General features: G+C 33.1%; 1 protein-coding gene across 2 annotated transcripts in view; it reads right to left on the bottom strand.

Moving 5' to 3' along the window:
* LOC142357261 (nesprin-1-like) overlaps window positions 1–2,386 on the bottom strand; it is a 278,227-nt gene extending 275,841 nt beyond the window's left edge. For both annotated transcript variants that reach the window (XM_075408914.1, XM_075408920.1), the window contains exon 1: window positions 1,857–2,386. In XM_075408914.1, coding sequence (XP_075265029.1) covers window positions 1,857–2,182 — 326 coding nt within the window. In that variant the 5' untranslated portion in view covers window positions 2,183–2,386. The remainder of the gene's footprint in view (window positions 1–1,856) is intronic.
* Window positions 2,387–24,011: the final 21,625 nt, after the last annotated feature.

Here is a 24,011-nt window from a genome sequence, read left to right as displayed (position 1 = left end):
ATTTTCTTTAAACAAATGTCTTCATTCTTAAGTCATAAGAGTCCTTAGATAACAACTGAAAGCACTGTTTAGGTTCACTCATACCTCCTAAAAAGACTGATTGCATCTTTCATTGGGCAGCCTAAGTCATTGGAGTACAAAAATTATAATAAACCAATGCAAAACAAAGTTCAGAATATTTTAGGAAAACATTTGGTCAAAGCCATAAAAATTATGAGCTGAAGCAACAATATATGTTCGTTTGGCCTCAATTTTTTGTATATTGTATCTGTAAATTGTTCAAATGGTTGCGTAATAGATCAATTTCTAAACGAAATCTTTCGGTATATCAAAAGTAATGCACTTTGTATAATTATCCAGTTTAAATTTGCAAAAAACTGGCAAAATTATTAATTCCAGCAGACTCTCAAAGCCAGCGGGAGTACAACTAGCTCTCTCATGGAGCTTACAAAGAATATGTCCACAGTTTGTAGGTGTCTACTTTCAGCAAATTTACAGAAGTTGGCTAAAAAATCATATATGGTCCCATTTTTTACGAAAAAAAGTCTTGAACTTTGAATTTTAAATTCTAGCCGAAAAAATGGAATAAAACAATTCAACAAACCTCCTCTATCTTTTAAGAAAAAACCAATAACACTACCGTTAACAATTTTTACATATTTTAGCAAAATTCACGAAAATCGGAACAAAAATTACGGAACATAAACGAAAGCAACGTAACTCGGCCGAATGTTCACAGAAATTAAAACTCCCTGCAATAACTGATATTTAAAAAATCTTTTTAATTTCATATTCTACGCTGTATGGGCTTTCTAATGATACCACTCACAACTCTCTACGATGATTATATCGATCTGCGAAAATTGACTGAACAAAAAAAACCCATTTGAGTATATAATTCCTCCCCCCACTAAAGTGGCCGGAACAAAAATGTCGACAGGCTATCTGGTTGAAAGCATCAGCAGTGTCTCGGTAGAGCTACTCGTTTTTGTTTCAGGGTGTTGTGAACCACATCAACGAATGCGCCGAAAAGTTACAGAATTAATGCAATAAACTGAACGCCGATAACACTGCAGTGTTGAGATAACTGTTTTTTCCAAGTCCACTGTTAGCGCGAAACCATTTCCTTGCTCATCTGAGGGAAGACGGCTTTGCAGAGAGCAACTAATCTAACGTAAAGTGAAGGACTACCAGTAAACATTATTACTGGGGAAATGTCTCCTGGTTGGGATTTGTTCTCAGGCAAACAAATCTGCTTGGAAACAGGTTGGCAAAATACATGCTGATTGCACTTGGTTTTGAAGGACCAAAAACTGTGTCACCTCGACCATGCCAGGGAAGGATGTAATAACCGTGCATGTCTACAGCTCTGCACTTGCTGCAAGGGTATTTTCTTTTATGATAAATTATGATGATTAGAGGCTAAGTAAATTATTCTTCAGATTAAAACTTAATCTCAGTTCAAATCAAGTTATGATTACAAAACTGGTATGGATAAGTCAACAAAAACAAATCGAGAAAATAATGACAACAAGGCGCAAATTTCTCAATTTGATAAACTATCTTTGCACAAAACCGTTATATAAATTGAGCAGCAAGAAAATGAAAACATAACTTCAACTGAAAAATACGTTGCTCGAGAGTGGCATAAGATATAAATCAAGTGATTCCAATTCTCACAAAAAAATATGCAAAAAATTATTGCTTAAACTTGTCTCTATTAATTTCCATTATATCTGTTTCGATAGAAATGATGTTTTCAATCTAGCTTAAGAAAAATGTAACTGATACTGTATTAAAGCGCATCTGGCAACGACATTCTCGATATTTTGCCTCTATATATTTTACTTGTTTACCTGGGTGTAATAGCTCCGTTGCCATTACTCAAAGCTGACAAGTTGGGCTTCTCAATTTTGAGCAACGAGTCCTTCTTCCGTCTGGCAGTCTGTGGACGTCTAGCTGCCGCCGTTCCAATTGACGACAAAGATAAATCTCCTCGGAGCTGCTCCAACTCCGCCATGTTTCTCGATATTCTCTCCACCTCGTCATTTTCACTTCCCACAGTTTTCCCAGTTGTGAAGGAAGACAGCTCTGAGTCATGTTTTATCTGAGGTGAAAATGCGCTTTTGGAGATTCCCGAAATGTCTTCGAGGGTGGGGGAACTTAATGTATTACGCTCCATTACAACGAGTTGGTCGGTGTATCACAGGAAATAGATAATTCACATTCTCAAAAATAGAAATTCAACTCAATCAAAAGTAAATACATCAGTATTCGTTATGAACCAGTACTACTTTTACTATCATGAATGAATTACGCTGTATGAAGCGCAAGCTAAAATAAGCTTTGTACATGACTAAATCTTTTGCTCAGTTTTAATTTAATAATAGAGCGATTCCAGCCAGATTTTGATTACTTTTCATCACACCAGTTTGGCTCACGTTCTACTTTTTATATGTTTTTCTCAAGATCTCTTCAGCACTGGCAAGCAGTTTTGAAGTAAAACAAATATTCAAACCTCAAATGTTTTTACAATTGCCTAAATGTGTTGACTTTTGATGATCCGTTAACATAAGTTATTCGATTGGCGTAAGAAAATTTACGCATACTGCTGCTTATTAATAATGATGCGTACATGAACTCTGAACTATTTTGTCACGATTACTCTTAACGTGGAATCTTATCAACAGGGAGCCAACAATCAATCATAGAACTTCATGGTCAGCGGTTAGTCGCTGAAAACAAAACCATAGGCCCGATATTTAATCTCCTTCGCCTCCTTTCTTGAGCTAAAACAAATAAATTGAGAAGAGTTTGCCATCCCTGAGTTTCTTAGAATAATTTATGCGCACAAAAAGAGGTAAACAATTTTTCAACCAGGACAAAAGCCAACAATGCTTCCTGCCAGCAGCTTCTTTTAAACTTAAAAGCTCGCGCTTTGTCTTTAAGCCACATTCTCCAAGTTTTAGTTTTGCCTTAGGCTTTCAACACTACCTTTTCTATACATTTGTAAGTGCAATATGATTGGAGGCGCCAAAGTGGTGATGCTGGGTTGGTCTCTAATATGTTACAGCGAAATTTAAAAAATTAACAATTTGGAAGATAGCCGGCAGAGTGTCGGACAATGCCCGCGAAATATTGTTGACACCCTACTTAACAATCACACAGAGTGGGGCAGGGGTGGGTTCTAATTCGGCAAGTGGAGAAGGGTGGATGAGGGAAGTGGCGAGGAGGGGTCTAGGGAAGGGGAGGTGATTAATAGAGACGGGGTGATTGAAGGAGGGTAGGTAGGGGTCAAATGCTAATAACCGCCTTTCACACCATAAATTTATGTCTCATAACAGATTCAATGAGTCGCATAAGAGTAGTAGTGGATTAGGCCTCAGAGATTCGAAGTCTCTTGGCTTACAGCACGATTCAGTTTTTGGCCGCATCAATCTTTTGGGTGGGTTGCATACTTCAAGACTAGTAAGGCTCTAATATGGCTGCTCAGCCACTGAATACCCTTCGAGCTTTACCTGTTTATACACTTTTTGAGGACGAAAAGTTAGAACTGTCCGACGAAAAATTCGTCAAGAAAAAAATGGCATTAAGAAAGACCGCAGCCGGCACCGAATTAATTACTTATTTAAAGTTTATATTCTTAATTTAGATTTCTTAACTAAGACGCAGAAAACTAACACAGTATTTTTCGAATAAAACTTTAGGTCTTTTCCATTATAGCCCCCACCCCCCAGCTTAGTGGTCAGATAACCTATAGCCTATAGGGGGCAATATTTTCATGGGGGGGGCTATAATGGGAAAGAACTAAGACTTTTAATTTAGATTTCTTAACTAACACGCAGAAAACGAACACGGTATTTTTCGAATACAACAATCCAGACACCAAACACGTTGCACAAAATTAAAGCATACGATGAACGAAAACCATTATTCACGATATAATTGAGCGATAGGAGAGTTAGCAACAACTCGATTTGAGATAATTAGACAATTATTGGAAACGAGCTGACTCTATTTGCTGCGGAAACAAAAGAACTTTTCTAACCCATTTTAAAAAATGACAAAAACTTCAACCCAAACCAGAGTGAAACAATTTTTGTTCTCTTTAATTTTCGAATCGTTTCCGTTTAATAAAGATGCCTACATGGACTCTGAAGTATTTTGTCACGATTATTCTTAACGTGGAATCTGTTATCAACAGGGAGCCAACAATCAATCATAGAACTTCATGGTCAGCGGTTAGTCGCTGAAAACAAAACCATAGGCCCGATATTTATTCTCCTTCGCCTCCTTTCTTGAGCTAAAACAAATAAATTGAGAAGAGTTTGCCATCCCTGAGTTTCTTAGAGTAATTTATGCACAAAAAGAGGTAAACAATTTTTCAACCAGGACAAAAGCCAACAATGCTTCCTGCCAGCAGCTTCTTTTAAACTTAAAAGCTCGCGCTTTGTCTTTAAGCCACATTTCCAAGTTTTAGTTTTGCCTTAAGCGTTCAACACTACCTTTTCTAAAAATTAAATGAAAACATTTACAAAGTATATAAACTTGTCTTTGACTATAATTCTAAGAAATGAGTTAAAATAACATCGCAATTTTGAAATTATTTACAGTTAAAATCACATTTACAACATTTTATTTACACATATTACACTAAAATCAATTCATTTTATATTCCAGATTTTATGAAAATTCCGGGTATAATGCTTTCTATTCCTGAAAAGAAATTTTTACTTTCATTCCTATCTGTTTTTATTTTTTACTTTTTGGGGTTGAAAAAATTTCGAATTGACATGTAACAGAATATTTTTTGAATTTCAAAACTCAAATTTTTGTATTTGAACTAGTACTTCAATGCCAATTCCCTCCCGCGATATTCAACGCGCGCATTTAATTGCCGGTTCAGCTTTTTGATGTAGATCGCTTCTATCGTCATTAGTTTTTCCTAAATCCTAAATTTCCGTAGCTGTTCACCGTTACAACATAAGAGAAATTTGATTCACGTGACTGTGCATAGGATTCTTAATGCGACCAGTGACTGGCAATCTTTTGATGTAGCTCTTAAGAAAAATCAAGAGTTCTGGATTGAAAGTCAATACCCAACGGAGTGGTCCTCCAGTTTTGTTAATGAGACGTTAGATAAAATAGTCACGAAGGAAAAGGTCACAGCAATACCACCCCAAAATGAACACCATCTTAAAAAAGTTAAAAGTCTTAACAATACGGAGCCTGAACCTAGGTTTTTTGTTCAATACAGAGGAAATCACTCAAAATTTTGCAAGTAGACTGAAAAAATTGTGATATTCAAATCATTTTAACAAGAAAGCTAAGAACTTGCTTGCCCACCCTAAAATCACCTTTTGATGAGAATCTGAAATCCCATGCGGTATATAAAGTTACATGTAATGGACGCAGTTCCATCTATGTTGGCCAAACCAGCCGACATGTTACCACTAGAATTCTAGAGCATCAAAAGAAGGATTCCCCTGTTGGACAACACCTTGTTGAATGTTGTGGTACAATGCATAACGTAAAATGGGAGATTCTTGATGCATGTCACGGGGTTGAAAATCTAATGACGATAGAAGCGATCTACATCAAAAAGCTGAAACCGCAATTAAATACGCGCGATGAATATCGGGGGAGGGAATTGACATTGAAGTACTAGTTCAAATACAAAAATTTGACTTTTGAAATTCAAAAAATATTCTGGTACATGTTAATTCGAAATTTTGTCAACCCCAAAAAGTAAAAAATGAAAACAGATAGGAATGAAAGTAAATATTTTTACCCGCGAAATATTGTTGAGACCCTACTTAAAAAAACACAGAGTGGAGCAGGGGTGGGTTCTAAGTCGGCAAGTGGAGAAGGGTGGATGAGGGAAGTGGCGAAGAGGGGTCGAGAGAAGGGGAGGTGACTAATAGAGACGGGGTGATTGAAGGAGGGTGGGTAGGGGTCAAATTCCAATAACCGCCGTTCACACCACAAATTTATGTCTCATAACAGATTCAATGAGTCGCATAAGAGTAGTAGTGGATTAGGCCTCAGAGATTCGAAGTCTCTTGGGTTACAGCACGCTTCAGTTTTTGGCCGCATCAATCTTTTGGTTGGGTTGCATACTTCAAGACTATTAAGGCTCTAATATGGCTGCTCAGCCACTGAATACCATTCGAGCTTTACCTGTTTATACACTTTTTGAGGACGAAAAAATAGAACTGTCCGACAAACAATTCCTCAAGAATAAAATGGCATTAAGAAAAACCGCAGCCGGCATCGAATTAATTACTTATTTCGAGTTTACATTCTTAAACTAGATTTCTTAACTAACACGCAGAAAGCTAACACGGTAGTTTTCGAATAAAACTTTGGGTCTTTCCCATTATAGCCCCCCCACCCCCATTTTAGTGTTCAGATAACCTATAGCCCCCCAATCATGGTAATTGTACCATAATGGGCGCTATATTTTCATGGGGGCTATAATGGGAAAGAGCCAAGACTTTTGATTTAGATTTCTTAACTAACACGCAGAAAACGAACACGGTATTTTTCGAATAAAACAATCCAGACACCAAACACGTTGCACAAAATTAAAGCATACGATGAACGAAAACCATTATTCACGATATAATTGAGCGATAGGAGAGTTAGCAACAACTCGATTTGAGATTATTATTGGAAACGAGCTGACTCTATTTGCTGCGGAAACAAAAGAACTTTTCTAACCCATTTTAAAAAATGACAAAAATTTCAACCCAAACCAGAGTGAAACAATTTTTGTTCTCTTTAATTTTCGGATCGTACGTTATACGCCCTCAGTCACAGAGCACGTGCTATTACATAGTAAATCACAATTTAAAATTATGACACGTGTGTCTGGATTTGGGGGGTGGTCCTAATGATATGCACCCACTAAGCTGGGGGAGGGCGGCACAAACGGAAAAGATCATTTTTCTTATGTTTTTAGGATCTATTTTGTTTCGGCCCCCAGCTTAGTGAGCATAAAAACGTGCTATATAACAACATATAATTTGTAACTGGGGTCATAAAAAACACGGGGGGGGGAGTGAAACAGAATACATCCCGTTTTTATTTCACACCCAAAAAACAGGGGGGGGGGGGTTGATCCACAAACGAGCTTATCTACGAATTGGGCCCCATGAATATGACATTCGATCGATTCAAGTTAATAACAGTGCAACAGAAATCAAACAAGAATAGCATTGAATTACAGAATAGTATTGAATTTTAAACTTAGAGCAAGATGCTAGGCTCTATCCGCGTCAAATTTTTAAACTAGAACGACACCAATCAGGTGTAAAGTCACAAAACCCCAACAACAACACAAGAAGTATTATAAAGCTGTTCCCGTTTAGAACCACAGCAGCCTCTAAGACAGATAATTGTGCAGGGTACTAGTACGAAGCTTATCTTCGCGCGGATGTAAGATATTGCATCCGAGTAGGTGTCCTTTTTTCTTTGACTTTTGTTGCTGGTTACGTAGCAGTATGTGTTGCAGACGGATCTCCGCCCACACTCAGGAAAAGACCAGCAGCACCTTTTCCAAGGTGCATTGTCGAAATTTTTGTATTTTTAATTGCCCGATGCTACATCTAGGCTTCCTAGGCTTTCGTTATTGTCCAAACTATTGAAAATCTTTACGACAAAGACAGATTTTGCAGTAGTGGATAAAACAAGGGATTCAACCACCAGTAAAATTTGTCCCTTTCTCCTAACGCTAATCGCGCATGTCGAATCGGGCCAAATTTTACTGTTTGTTGAATCCCTTGTTTTATCCACTACTATATTCACCACTATAAATACATACTACACGCACAATTTTGTGTACAAAAATGTACATAGCTAGTATAATTTATGCAATTCATACACAAATATCCAAAAGTTCTCAAAGCTAGATTTAAGCCTAATTTAATATCTAATATGCCAAACTATACTGAAATAAATCAGTTTAATCATTTCACAAGTTTTTTTTTCAATAGAATCGGATGGATTGAAAATAACTCAAAATTGCTTAGAACTGGATAAGTTTCTTTAAAATTTTGACTTTAACCAGGAGACGATTGTTGTTTAAAACGCTATTAATGTCACTTTCGGATCAGTACCTTAAAGCGTGATAGGAAAGCCACAAGCAAGAACTCCACTTTGTGTAGGAACGTCCTTTGGGAGTGAGTCTTTTTTAAAAAGATTTTTCAGTAAAAGTTGCTTAAGTTTTAAAATCCTGACTTTTCTCTTACCTTTTTCTCTTACCTTTTTGCTCTTAGCCTTCGCTCTTTAAAAGTTCTTTTAAATACAGGCCTCATCAGCTCTAGCTTTTTAAGTTTTTTAAGTTAGAGATCTCCCTTTCAATCGTTTACAAGTTTTTAAGCTGTTTTCCCCAATGGGGGAGAACACTTTCCCTTCAATAATAGCCCCAACCGCGAGCGAAAATCGAAACATGTATTCCACTGCGATCCAAAACGGCCTTTCAAAAGTAACAGCTTCTAATGACTTTCAAATCATGCAAATTATCCCTCCTTTTACTAAATCGATGCTTGCAAACACAGGATCTTTGAACGAAGCTTACATTCAGTGTGCTAAATCGATTCTGAAAGAGTTCCCACAAGAAGTACGATCTCAAATAACCATTAGCAGAACATTCGCGCAGATAAGAGAAAAAACGCTGCACACACTGACCGTTACTTCCCCTCCAACTGTTAGAACGCAATATCACTCGATAAGATCGCGAGGCCTCAATTTGCTGGGCAAAACTGTATTTCCAATGGGCAAGCATATCCTCAACAAAGAAAGAAATTTATGCCCCAGAAGATACAACATTAAATTTGTAAATCTTATTTACGTTTGTTCGGATACCGAAACTCTTAAATTGATCGAACTCCCAGAGGGAATAGAGCACAACCCGACAATCAATCGCATGAAAGTAAATATTGATGGGGACTTTATTTTCGACGGATATGCAACTTTAAGTGTTACTGTCCATAATGCTAACGAAGAGGAAAAGCTAAGAAAATGGTCCTATGAGAGCAAAATTGCCGATTTTAAAGACTGGAATGGCCTAGAAATCAAATTCCATGTTCCCCGCGCTCCATAGCTGTAGTTTTTGCGAAGAAAAAAGCCGCCAATATATTGGACACCATTAAGACTGGTGCTTTCTATGGCGAAAGGAAATGCATAAAGTTGAAAGGCAAAACCGTCAAAATGTAAGCACAGAACAGAAAAACACCCATCTGAAAACACAAGAAACAAATCCTGACAACGCCCAGGAACAAGAAATGCTCGATCAAGACTCTTTTGGCAATCTAACTATAGACGAAGAAGAAATTCAAGAAACGTTTGTAGAAGAAATTTGTAGCGGATCAACAGAAAGCACTGAAATGTGTACCAAAGCAACAGAAAGCACAAAAACCACAGAACAAATTGAATCTTTGTCCAACCAAATTTCAACTGAAAAACAAAGCAACAACATTATGAAATCAAACTCTCCAAACAGACTAAATTCATCAAACGTTGAGCCTCTTAAAGGAGTTGTTTTGAAACAATACAGGACAGTCAACGAACAAACTCAAAACCATCAACGAAAGCAACAGAACACTGAAATATCAAGACATTTTCTGAACAATGAATGGCGTAAAAAGAAAAACGAGTTGAATAACAATCGCAAATGATTGAGCATAAAATTTTCAGCTTGAATTCTTGTGGCATTAAGAGCCCGAAAAAGTTCTTCTCAATAATTGAAAAGTGTTACCAACTAGCTCGAGGGACCTTTTTTTCCTATGTGTTCAAGAAACGAAAATTCTCACTCTACCTCGCTCACATGAAGCAATTCTTGAACAATACAAATTGAGCTACCATTTAGTGCCGGCAATAAACTGTAGTGGTGGTTTAATAACAGTTTGGAGCGAAGAAATCAATACCAACGAACAAAGATTGCAATCAAGAGATCATTCAGCAACAATGTTTCCAAATTTAAACCTTGTCTTAATCAATACTTAATTAAATCCGAACAATTACACATCAAAGCTCAAACAATTAAGCACAAGTCTCACTAAAATTGAACCTGGACGATTCGTAGTTTTAACGGGAGATTTCAAAGCATTTAGCCATAATCCAAGAAACACCTCAAATGCTCTGAGAAGTGAAGATGACAGAATAAAGCGATTCGCTAAACTAAAGCCGGTCATCGAGAAAGCGCTCCTTCTTGATATAGCAGTCGAACTAGACGTCCAAGACTTCACACATTATGATAAGAGAACATCATCTTTCTCGCGCATAGATTACTTTTTACTAATGATCTCAATTACAGTATCATGAAAATACATAGAAATAACCTCTCAGATCACATGCTTTTGGAGCTAAGCAACAAAGTTGAAGAAAAAGAACGTGGTCAGAGCTTTTGGAAAATGAATGACATTGTTTTAGTAGAAAATAAAAGTTATATCAGAGAAGAACTGAAACAATTTGGTAATCTTTGTCCGATTGAGAACACGTATGAAGAGTTGATGTGCCATATACGAGATGTGTGCCGAGCTTTAGCGATAAACAAATCTCGAGTGATAAGCTCAAAGATGAAAGGCAGCTTACGTGAAGAAAAGGAACTAAGAGAAAAAATTCAGCAAGGTAAATCAGACCAAACCATTTTAAATCGATACAATGCAACACTATCCCAAATCAACGAGCACGAGAACAACAAACAACGACTGAGCTTTAAACACTTTAAAAAATTGATGCAATCCTGTGAAATTGGTGATGCCAGAGATCTCAAATCATGGTCGAGAACTAAAAATAACACAAATAGTATTACATCATTGAAAGTTGGTGACCGTGTAACAAGTAATCAAGAAGAGATCATTAAAATATTTGAAAATTATTTCTCAAAACTGTATAAAAGTAAAAAGAAATTGTCCTTTGAAAGCTTGCTTGATCAACTGCAGGGGCAAGAAACTGATATGACAACAGAAAACAAAATCAGCTTAGACGAAGTGAAGAAAGCAATCGACAAACTAAACGCAGATAGTTCACCAGGATCAGACGGTATTACTGCGAACTTTTATAAAGTATTTAAACGATAAATGGCTCCCATATTGAAAAAAGTTTTCAACAATGTAGTGAACACCAATAGACTTCCAGACAACCAACAAATTGCAATATTGAAACTCCTTCCAAAAACCGAAAACCCCAAAACAGTAGACGAGTTCAGACCCATAAGCCTGCTGAACACTGACTTAAAAATTCTGTCGCATATTTTAGCTAACAGGCTAATCAAAAACCTTGAAGACGTAGTTGGTCAACATCAACATGCCTACCTAAACAACCGACAAATTAATATCGCACTGATTAAGGTACACAAAGCTCACAAACAATTGAATAACAGTAAATGTATCGTAAATCTAGACTTCTCGAAAACTTTTGACAAAGTAGATAGGGATTATATATTCGCTTTTGTCGAAAGAATTGGTGTAGATAATTTTACGAAATCTGCAATAAAAGCAATATATAAGCAAACCAAAGCAATTATTGAAATCAATGGCTACCTCTCCCAGACAATTGTTCTCGAACGTGGAGCAAGACAAGGTTGTTCTCTATCAGCTTTGCTTTTTATTCTTGCTATTGAGCCGTTACTTTGTTCTGTTGACAACTCAACTCACATCAAAGGTTTCGTAAACGCAAAATCTGTTGCTTATGCTGATGACATTACATGTCTAGTTCATAAATCATCGATTGAAGCGCTCTTTGATACTTTAAAAGAATTTTGTGATCAAACTCAGCTAGAAATTAATGTGAAAAAGAGCGAAATCCTATCTACTACCAACATTCCCTTTTATAAAACTGTGCAATCAACAAAAATCCTTGGTATAGTTTTCCACGCCGACAAATCTCAACCGAATCTTCTTGGTCTCCTGAAAACACAAATAAGCCATCTACAGTCGTTTAATTTCACGAGCGAAAACACTGAAAGCCAAGAAAAATATTATCGAAACATTCATTCTTCCAAAATTCCTTTACTATGCTCGACACACAGACACGACCATGAAAAGCTTGCGAATAATGCAAAACCTCGTTAACAACCTTTTGAAAGCTGGTCAGAAAATGGAAATTAGAAGCGAAGTCCTATACCAGTCATCAGCTAGAGGCGGGATCTCCCTTCCACACATTATCTCAAAAATTGTTTCTGCAAAACTTTTTGACAAATTAAATTCATCTGACGAGAACTCGATCACCTTTTCGAAAGAACTATCCATTTTAATAACCTCTTTAAAGCTCAAAGTTGTCCAGAACGAGAATGTTCTACTTCTAATCAAAAACAACAGAGAATCCTCGCTCAGGTTGCATAATCACATGAAAACAAAAGAAATCTACTGGTACATAATCAATGAAATTTTCCCCTTCAGTTTTATTGAAAATCGTTTACGCAAAGCTGTCATTAAATACCATTGTTCAACGGAAGAATTAACCGGCTTTTGTGCAGATATTTGGAAAGTAAACAAGCTCCTACCTCAACAGCAAAATTTGTTGTATCGACTAGCATTCAACTGTCTCGTTGACAATTAAGTCAGATGGCTGAAAAATTTCTCTGACTCTTCACTTTGCAGTTTCTGTGAAAACAAATTCGAAACATCTGAACAATTAGATTTTGACTGCAGCATTAACTATATTACAAATTAACCGCAGCAAGAAATATATTACAATTGACGAACTGGCGTCAGATATTTGTCCGCATGAGAGTCGAAATTCTACGATTTACTGCAAGTGTTTTAAACGGATCATGGCAAGAAACTCCTGAGCAAACTAAAAACTATTTAAACTTTTTACTCAACCCCTAATGTTTTCCCTTTCAAGCGACTTGCAATTCTCTTATTAGCATTTGTAAGTACCTACTTCGGAAGTTTTTAATTAATGGCCTAATTGATGTGTAAAGCCTAATTGGTGTGTCTAAGCCTATTTTTGTAACTATTTGTAAAGCTTCAACGATAAAACCTAGTGAATTTTTATTTTAACTTCTTTGTAAATACCAAATGTTACGTTTCGTCAATACTTACCTTCTTTGTAACTTTGTAATAACCAACTGTAAAAATAGCATCTGAATTTATTATTTAAAAACCAGGAGACGATTGATCTATGATGTTTAACTGAGTGATTCTATGTACCTGGATACATTTTTGAGCCGAGTCTTGGGAGGTCTTGTTAAAAGGTTGACTCGCCTCTACCACGCTACGGCAGTACTGCTCGACCTTTCTTAATGGCAACTGTGCTGGAGGGTGCAACTACAGAATGCTTGAACACTTTTAATTTTAATTATTAGGCTGACTGAAGTCTAATATTAAGCTGACTGAACAATATTAATGTATCATTTGTAGGGATATCGATATCAATATTAATATTAAATATATTTCTGAATAATCAATCACTCATTTATCATTTATGAAAAATGTAATTCTGTCATGCACCTAGATTGTAGCTGGCTATCCTTCTGAACTTCTGCCAAAAACATTGTTAGGAAAAACATTTTTCCATTCTGAGTAGTAGTCTGATGAGACTAGGATTCTCGGATAGCTTTCACACGCCTGAGAGAAGTTGATATAACTCTGAATGGTAGAGTAGGAACATCCTCTATCGTTCAGCAGTTGTTTCCAAGGAATATCCTTATTGTTTTCTTGATGGTCTTGTTTCACTTTTCCCCATATGTATCCTCTGTCAGAAGTTGTCATTAGATATAAACGATTCAGCTTTCCCTCCATGTTATTGACTGTGGTGAGATAAGACTCAAATTCACCAATATTGAATGAAATCTTGAGTTTATTGTGGAAAGATAAATATTCCGGCACATTCACTTCAAACTTGTCCAGTGTTTCCTGATGCTCGTAACTTAGTAGGTACTTCTTGAACTTGGAGAGGAACAACTGGAAGAGTTCTGTTTTAGTTCGTTCTCCAGTCTCACTTTCATGTTCGGCGGTGTTGTCGGGTTTGCATTTGTTCTCCTTACAAAATGTAATCATTTGAGTTGTTAAATTAGTCAACTCGTTTAAATTCTCTTCAGATAAAATAGTGGATGATAAAGCTCCAGTTATTAAAGTCTCGTCAAATGACGAAAATTGTTAAAAACTTTTCGCTAGTTTTTGTAATGAAGTGAAACTCATGATGAATAGCCAAAAAATGCCGTGGAGAATAAAGGTCCCCACGTGGTGAATTATTCTAGAACATTCATTTTTCTAGAATATTCTGACATGATTTTAAAGTTAAAATTAGTTATCATTTCCCAAGTAATTACATGTTTTAATGTAAAATAATAATTAAATCCTTCTATTAAATTGAATAATTTGTATAATCTATTAAAAATTAAACAAAGATTTTAATAAATACTCACTTTACTAGCTAATTTTTAAGGGTATCCTATATTCGAAATTTTCACTTGATTTCATTCTGTTAGTAGTGGTGGCTTTCTTTGTCAATGGCGGCGGCCATTTTAGCATGACATTCGCTTTTCATTCGATCTGCTTAGCAGTGTAATGCCATGTTAAACCAAGCTTGTTGACTTCTTGTACTATTAGTGGTTGCTAAATATGAAAGAAAGCGAACAATAATAGCACAGTCAAAAACACTAAGAATGGTGGAAACACAGTGATTAGTGTTTTTCTATTTCTTCTTGAATATTATACTTATAAACATGCTCTCTGAATTGATTTCTAGTGTGACCATATCTATATCTATGAAGATAATTACATAGTCTACGTTTCCTATTTCTAAATCTATATATTGATATATGTTTATAAACGTTACACATACTACATGTTAGATATTGATCAGGATCAGAATAATGATATCCCAAATGTTCTATATAATCTTCACTTTAACCATATTTTTACATATATAACAAGAATATTCTAACTCTTTACAATTATTACAACATTCTTTCCAAGTTTTATTTATGCATTTATTGCATTTCATTTTCGTTTTTCGAAAAATTAGTTTTTGATTATTTCCCTAAATAAATACATCATGTCTCAATCAACAAATACTATTGTCATAAACTTCTGCGATGTCTGTAATCTATCCTTTGAATCAAAGAAGGGTTTATACACACACCAATCTTATGATCTCAAACATAAGGAACTATTGGAGAAAATGTTTGAGTCTGAAGAAGAAGAAATCTTGGAGAAGGTGTATAATCCGGACGAAAATGATTATATTATTAAAACTAAACCAGCCACCAAACCTAAAACTAAAACTGAAGAGGATATCTACACCAGAATTAAGTATGAATGTAAAGAATGTCATGAAGAATTTAGAAGTAAAGTAGCTCTAACTACTCATTCATATAGTCACAATCGCATGTATCTAGAAAACACAGAAGACTTCGATATAAACTCAAGTCAGAACATGAGAGAATTTTATATTACTGATAAAGGTGGGAATTATATTGAAGATATAGATTAAGCAACTAATTACTCTTTAGAAGAAATTAAAAACTGTTACCAATTTTGTAAAGTTAAGAGTTTTAAATATAAGATCACGGCTGAATGTGATTATAAGAAGAGAACCAAAGAAGAAGTTAAAACTACTAAAATATTTTTCAATACTGATTATATTATTAATAATGCAATATATGAATATGGTGACTTCAATCGATGGCTAGATTTCGAAAAGGAAATATATGAAGGTTATGGTTATGATTTTGAGTTTCTTGGAATAAGAAGTATTCATTTAAACATTGAACCAACTAAAGCGTCTATTGGTAGTTATATAGATTTTTCTCAAAAACTCTAAATCGATATTAAATATACGTAGTTATAAATACAACTGCTTACAACTAACTATTACTGCTTGGCTACATCCCGCCCTATATCAAGCAACTCGAGAAAGTAAATATGTAGATAAACTAATTGAACCAAGACAACAACATGAAGATGATTTTGCTTATATAATAAGAATACAGAAATTGTATAATATTAATATTTGGGTATACACAACTTGTGGTAATGGTAAAATAGAATTGTTTAAACAAGTGGATAATTTTAAAAAAGATAGAAAAGATGTAAGAATACTAGTTTGGAGTAATGGTCAAATAGAACACTGTGCTCTAATTAAAAACATAGAAACCTTGTTAGAACGATCAAATAAAAACAACATTGAATATTATTATTGTGATAGGTGTACCCATTGGTTTAACTTACAAATTAAATATGATAAACACGAATGCAGCACCTCATTCAAACCAGAGATTGTTTGTCCTAAGAAAAACATATTACTTTTGTAAATGAACACAAACTTCAGAATATAAAAAATATTATAACTGCCGATATAGAATGTTGCATTACCGAAGTCACATCTAATGACTGTAAATATGTAATAGCTGAACATATTCCAATAGCTGTGGGTTACATCTGGCAAGGTAACTTCAAACACTACTTCGGTCTAGGCTGCATCAAAAGATTTGCAAGAGATCTATTAGAAAAAGAAACTGAGAATGATTTCAAACATAATGAAAAGATGACATTCACAGAAGAAGATGAATTATATCATGAAACTAATAACACTTTTCATATCTGCAGTAAAACATGGATTAAAAAAGTAAGAGATCATTGTCATGAAACTGGTTAATATAGAGGACCAGCATGTAAAATATGTAATCTAAGATACAAACAACAAAACTTCATTCCAGTAATATTCCATAATGGCTCTGGCTATGACTTCAACCTACTATACAGTGAACTCTTTAAACAGAATAATGATAAAAGAAAAATAGATAACATTTCACTAGCTGCTGGTAAATCTAGGACGTTTAGCATTGGTTGTCTCAAATTCTTAGACAGTTTTAACTTCTTAGCTATGCCTCTAGATAAAATGGCAAAGATATACGGATGTAAAACTAAAACAATATATGAATATGAATACTTTGGTTTAGAGTCGTATAGTAGCAAAGCTACCTACCAAGAAGCTATAGGTAATCTAAAAATAGAAGACTTCAAATACTCACTACATAATAAATTACCAACACAAGAAGAAGTAGATAACTTTAATAATGAAAACCGTCATAAAACTGGAAAAGATCTAACTATAGAGTATTTACAGAATGATGTGGAAATATTAGAATTTTGCATGAATGAATATGTTAATTAAGCATGAAAGAATTCAAGCTCAATCCCCTACACTATGTAAGTCTCCCAGGTTATAGTTTTGATTGTTGGTTAATGTCAAGCGGTGTAACATTAGATACATTACAAGATAAACAAATGCTAGATGATTTTGTTGGAGCAAAGAGAGGTGGTATATGTGGAATAATGGGAGATAAATATATAAATATTAGTAATACTAATACTAATGCTAATATTAATGATAATACTTATACTAATACCAGTACTAATACTAATACTAATACTAATACTAATGATAAAGTTATTAATAGAAATTTATGGTGCATAGACGCAAACAACCTATATGGTTATGCAATGATGCAAAAGTTACCTTATAAGGATTTTGAGTTTATTACTACTACTACTTCGTCCGTGGCAAGCCAAGCGGATTCCTCGATGTAATATTGAATACTCCAGCCAGATGATAGTGATCATGGTTACTATATAGTTTGTGATATTGATTATACTAATGAATGTAAAGAGAGAACAGAACAGTTAGCACTAATGCCTAATAAGAGAACGATAAATGATAATGAATTAGGTTACAGAGAAAGAGATGGAGGTAAGGCAAGATCAGGGAAACTGCTTCACAGATCAGAGAAATTAATCTTAGACCTAAACAACAAAACAGAATATATGGTTCATTATAGGATGTTAAAGTTCTATATTAAGATGGGAGTAAAAGTAACAAAAGTACATAGAGTAATTAAATTTAAACAAGATTATATATGTAGCGATTATATTCAAAACAATACAAATAAAAGAGCAACAGCTAAAAGTGAAGCAGAAAAGGATGTAAGGAAATTAATGAATAACTCATTATATGAAAGAATGTGCATGAATCCTCTACACTTCTTTCAAAGCAAGTTCTTGCATGATGAAGAAAAGATACTGAAAAGTGTAAGTAAACCAACACTTAAGAAGATAACTAGATATAGAGATTATAGCCAAATAGAATATATAAAGAAAAAAATAGAATATGATTCTCCAGTATATGTTGGTGTTACTATCTTAGAATTAAGTAAATTACACATGTATGATGTATTCTATAATATTCTACAACCATCCCTCAAAGATCTAACACTTCACTATATGGATACGGACAGTTTCGTATTAAATTATAGTGAAGGTAAAGTTAGTGATGAGCATATGGACTTATCTAAATTAGAAGTACCAATAAAAGCTAATAATAAAGTCCCCGGCAAGTTTAAGCACGAGCTGGGAAGTAGGATTATTGAGGAATTTATAGCATTGTCCCCCAAAACATATAGCTTCAAAAATTATCCTAAAAACACTAAAGAAAAAGGAATAAAGAAGCATAATAATGCTAGGCACATAGATTATTATGATGCATTAATGAATAATACACAGGGAACAGTAGATGAGTGTAGAATAAAAAAAGTTGGCGATAACATGACAACAACAAAAACAAGTAAGATTAGTTTAAATATATTTGATGATAAAAGGTTTTATGTAAATAATATTAAAAGCTATCCTCATGATGAAAATCTATATCTATTCAAAAGAGATTTAATAAAAATGATCCACCAAACATCATTAGATGGAGACAAAGACCTATTCTAGATAATATTCCAGATAATAACCATTAATGATGATAGAAAATTATTTGAAGTTGCTATTATATTATATAACGAGCTTTGCTAATTTTTATAACAAATAATTATAGACCTAATTCATTCATTACATCCATATGGTTGGTAGTTAGTATATTATAAATCATTATCTGAGCCATATATTTTTCCATGGTGTCTCCCATGATTGTATTCTTATGTAGTGTAGCTCCAGCTATTATATTTTTATTATTTTCTAGAAATTTTATTATCTTCCCAGCCCCATCTACATATTTAGAATAAGTTGAAATAAATTAAGTCATCATGATTTGGTTCCTTAATATGACCAATAAACTCATCTATATTATTACAACGTCCTTTACAAGCTAAACATTTTTTTAGATTAAGAGAGAAGCTGTTTTCATTATCCATTTTTTACTCTTATTATAATTCTTCAATACATATAAAATGACTAAACTAGAAAAATTTATAGAACTAAACAATCTAGAAAAACAAAACAGAAGAAATAGATTAGAAGATAAATTAAAACAACAAGAATATTATGGTGAAATAGAAGAGTTATTCGATCCTTTAACTAAAACTATCAGTGAAACTGCTTTGCAGATAAATGAAAAAACTGAACGGAATCTAGCATTAGGTGAACAAACATTAAGAGCAATAGATTGGCAAAATCAAGAGTTAGATAAACAAACTAAGATGATTGGTGAAACTGCTTCGCAGATCGAGCAAGCTGGTTCCCAGTTTAATGAAACTGCTTCCAAGATGGGTGAAACCGTTTCGCAGATTGGTCAAACGTTAAAGGGGACCATAAAGCAACTCAAGATATAGCACCAGTTTATGTTGATACAAAAACAGCCAAACTTCTTCATGACATGGGGGCTCAAACTAATCCTCAATTAAAATTAGAACTCGTGGATTTACCTAGTAGGAGATATAAAATGAATGGTGTTGATATAACTCTACAGCAGGGTGCATTTTTAGTTAGGGATAATGTATATGAGTTTTCAGAAGGATTTACTGATTTTCTTACTAAAACAAATGTAACATATGATGATAAGGTTGAGGAAGATGAAAACAAAATTAAAAGGTATTTAAAGGATTTTAGATATGATTTAGGAAAAGGGGATAAGAACAATCCGCCAGATATAGAACAATAAAACGTATAATGGAGGTAAGAGATGATATATTTGGCAGGGGTTAAATGGCAACCCAAATAATTTAGTAGAAAGACTAGAATTATTAATACTAGAAACAAAAGCTGGTCAAGATGGATTATATGATGAAATGCTAGATAAATCTAAGCAACTATTATCTATGAATATTGTTAATGAAGAACAATTAGATAATTTTGTTTTTAACTATGGTAAATGAATAATGATGGAAAAACAACAACAACAACAACTAGCTAAAGAAGTATTCAGTCCTCAAATAACAAAGTTTAAAAGACAAAGAATAATACCACTATATAAAGATGAAACATGGTCAGCTGATTTAATTGATAAGTCATCTCTAAGTAAATACAATAATAATTATAGGTTTATATTAACAGTTATATATATATATAAATATATATATATATATATATTCACAAAATATGCATGGGCTATTCCTTTAAAGAATAAGTCTGGTTTATTTATAACTAATGGTTTTAAAATAGTATTAAGTGAACATCCACAAGGTGGCTCTGAACCTAGAAAACCAGAAAAGTTATGGGTAGATAGAGGTAGTGAGTTTTACAATAAAACATTTAAATCTTTACTTAAAGAATATGGAACCGGCAAAGCCGCTTCAGGGATAGAGCTATATTCTACTTATAGTGATTTAAAGGCTGTGTTTATAGAAAGATTTAATAGAACATTATTACACATATTAAATAAACCAATGTTCCTCAACGGTGATGGTAATTGGGTAAGTATATTAAATGATGCTGTTGTAACATATAACAATAACATTCACTCAACAATTAATATGACACCAGTTGACGCTTCTAATAATCCTGATAAAGTTAAATACTATGTTAATTATACCAAAGCAACACCAAAATTTAAAGTTGGTGATTATGTTAGAAATGCAGATAAACGTAAAAGGTTACACTTCTAATTGGAAAAGAGAATTGTTTAAAGTTAATGAAGTTCTAAAAACACAACCACCAACTTATAAAATAGGAGATATTAATGGTGAGATAATAGAAGGTAAATATTACGAACAGGAATTATTAAAATCTGAGTTTGATTTTGAATCTAATAATAAAGTTGTAGAATCATTAAATAAATTTCTTAAAATAAATAATGACAAGAAACAGATTCAATCAGGCTAAACACCAATCAACAACAACGTCATCAAACAACTTAACATTAAGTAAGGCTCGTGGGTTATTCCTAGAAGATAATGATAATATTGATATGAAGGATACCTATAAAATTACAAATGTTCATCCTCCTAGAGATGAAAAAGATGTTGTTAATAAAGAGTATTTTGACAACAATTTATTATCCTCTTCTAATAAAATAGACATTTTAAGTAGAAACATAACTGAACTAAGAAAGGGTGACTTTGATAAAGTTACAACTAAAACATTACAACTAATTGAAACGCAAGTTAATGAAGAACTAATTAATGAGTTTATTGAATCATCAAATGAAGTCAGAAATACTGTTAAGTTTTGTAATAAAGTTGCTGCAGATACTATCTCTAAATATAATCAATTAAAGCAAGAATTTGATAATAATAATTTTAATCAGAATATAACTAACATACAACTAGATGAATTGTTTACTAACGGTTTGAGAGAAATGAAAGAATACAATAAATCTCTTAGAGGTGTTATAGTACAATATATAATTGCTATACTTTTACAAAGTAAGTTACTTGATAATAAAGAGAAAGACAGACTTGAGATGCATTATAGTTTTAATCAAGAAGATATAATGAAAGAAATAGAAAGAATTTTTACTAATGAAAATAAGCAAAGAAATGACCAATCCAACAGCACCGAGTGAGAGATTACTATATCCAGATTTGTCATCAGTATCAGAACGATTGATACGTGAAGCTGCTGAGAAACAGATCAGTAATGCTGCAACTGCCAATGAACAGTTGATAAACGAAAAGATTCAAGCTAATAATAAATTTAACAACAAAATTAACATTATAAAAGATATTAAAATTTATTATGAAACTGAAACTAATAACTATAATAAGAAGCTAAGCAGATATAAGAATTATATTAACGTAGCTGAGATAACAGAAATAGTATTATCATCTATAACAACAACTGCAACAACAACATCAGTTGCAATAACAGGTATGGGATTAGCTTATTCTAAACCAACAGCTTTTGCTACAGCAACTGTTTGTGGTTCATTATCAAAATTAATTAATACTAAAATTAGAAATAAAATTATAAAGTATTCACAAATGTATATTTTAAGTAAACAGTTTAGTGATATGTTTAATAAACTATATACTAAATCAATGAATGATAATAAAATAGATAATGATGAGTATAATGAATTAGTTAAGGTATATGAAGAATTTAAGAAGAATAGGAAAAATAAGTTGAGTATTTTTTTAGGTTAAAGATATTAGTGCTTAGTAATAACAATGTTTTTATTAAAAATAAAATTAGTATTAATTTTTATCGATAAATATATAATCATAATCATAGCTATAATCATAATCATAATCATAAACATAATCATAATCAAATAATTATCTTTTCTTTGTACCTAAGTATAACCCACTACCTTTTTGTACTACCTTTATACCTTCACCAGTAGTTGCAAATTTAATTAAATCAGTTTTGGCTGATCAAGCAGCTCTAGGGTTTCTAGATGCAGCTGCACTTCCTATTTTACTTGCTATTTCTAATGCTCTTACAGGATTATTAGCAACTTTCTTTCCAAAACTAACAGTAGCTCTACCAACACTTTTAAAGAAATCTTTAATTCCTTCTGCTTCTATTGTTGCATCAGATACTGTCATTGATTTATTCCTTCTACATTTAATTCCTTCAACACAATTACCTTTTAACATTTTAGTACCTTTTGAAGTGATAGCTCCTCTTATATTAGCAGTACCACTATAATGTCTACCTCCAACACAATATGAATTAGTTTTGAACTTATTTAAAAGACTCATTTCTAAATATAAAAAATAATGGAAGTTAAAAAGTATAATCCCTTTGTTATTATTAAACCTAAACCCAAGCCAAACCCAAGGTTAGACCTAAGCCCAAGGTTAAGCTTGAAGCTAGAGGCTTGGCTCTAGAGAATAAAAAGAAATTAGACATTATTTGTGCTAAAGGTTTTTTAATACTAATAAGAAGTAGTTAGGTATTAACAAGAGTAACAATTAGAGCTGACTAGCTATAAATATAAGTAGAAGTATATGGTTATGTATAAGTATAAGTATATAATTATAACAATAACTATATTATACTATAATTATAAATTATGGCTAGAGTTATATCCTAAAAATTATAATTATCGCTAGAGTTATATCTAAAATTATAATTATCGCTAGAGTTATATCTATGACTTAACTTATATCTATGACTTAAATTATATCTATGACTTAAATTATATCTATGACTTAAATTATATCTATGATATTATATCAACCATCTTATTACCATCACTATTCACACTAGTAACCTTTCTAGTTAATACTAATGCATGACATATAACATCTGCAATTGCAGCACTAAATATAAAATTAAGTTGTATTGGTTGTGGACCTATATGATCCCTTTGATATCTATTATCGAATACATATATTCTATAATTACTTTTGAATGTTCTATGATTTATATATGGTTTTATATTAAGTGGTAGCCCATTATATTCTTTATTAAAGCTAACAATCTCTTTAAAAGCCTCACTATAATTATTGGTTCCATAATTAATATTCATTCTATCCTCGGGATAAAACTCACTACCAATCTTACAAAAACATTCAGTAACATTCATTACATCAAATGTACTTGCATCATGAGTTTGTTCATTAACATTATTATTTTCAAAACCAACTATTAGATATTGCGGTCTTTCCATACCACTTTCCATACCTAGCTCAAACAAGAAGTTAGTAGCATTGGGTACATTCTTATAAAATGTCTTTCTTTCATAATAACTAAAGTCTACATTATTCTTTTTACTTAAACCCTTTTGCAAAATAATTCTATTATCATTACTAGGATCAATACTAGGTACACACCATGATATATCTCTAATTTCTATATTACCATCATTAGCAACTGCGCCAGGATTAGCAT

Source organism: Convolutriloba macropyga, chromosome 2 (assembly GCF_964194025.1).
Source record: "Convolutriloba macropyga chromosome 2, txConMacr16.3, whole genome shotgun sequence".
NCBI lineage: Eukaryota > Metazoa > Xenacoelomorpha > Acoela > Convolutidae > Convolutriloba > Convolutriloba macropyga.
This window is presented reverse-complemented; position numbering and strand designations above follow the sequence as displayed.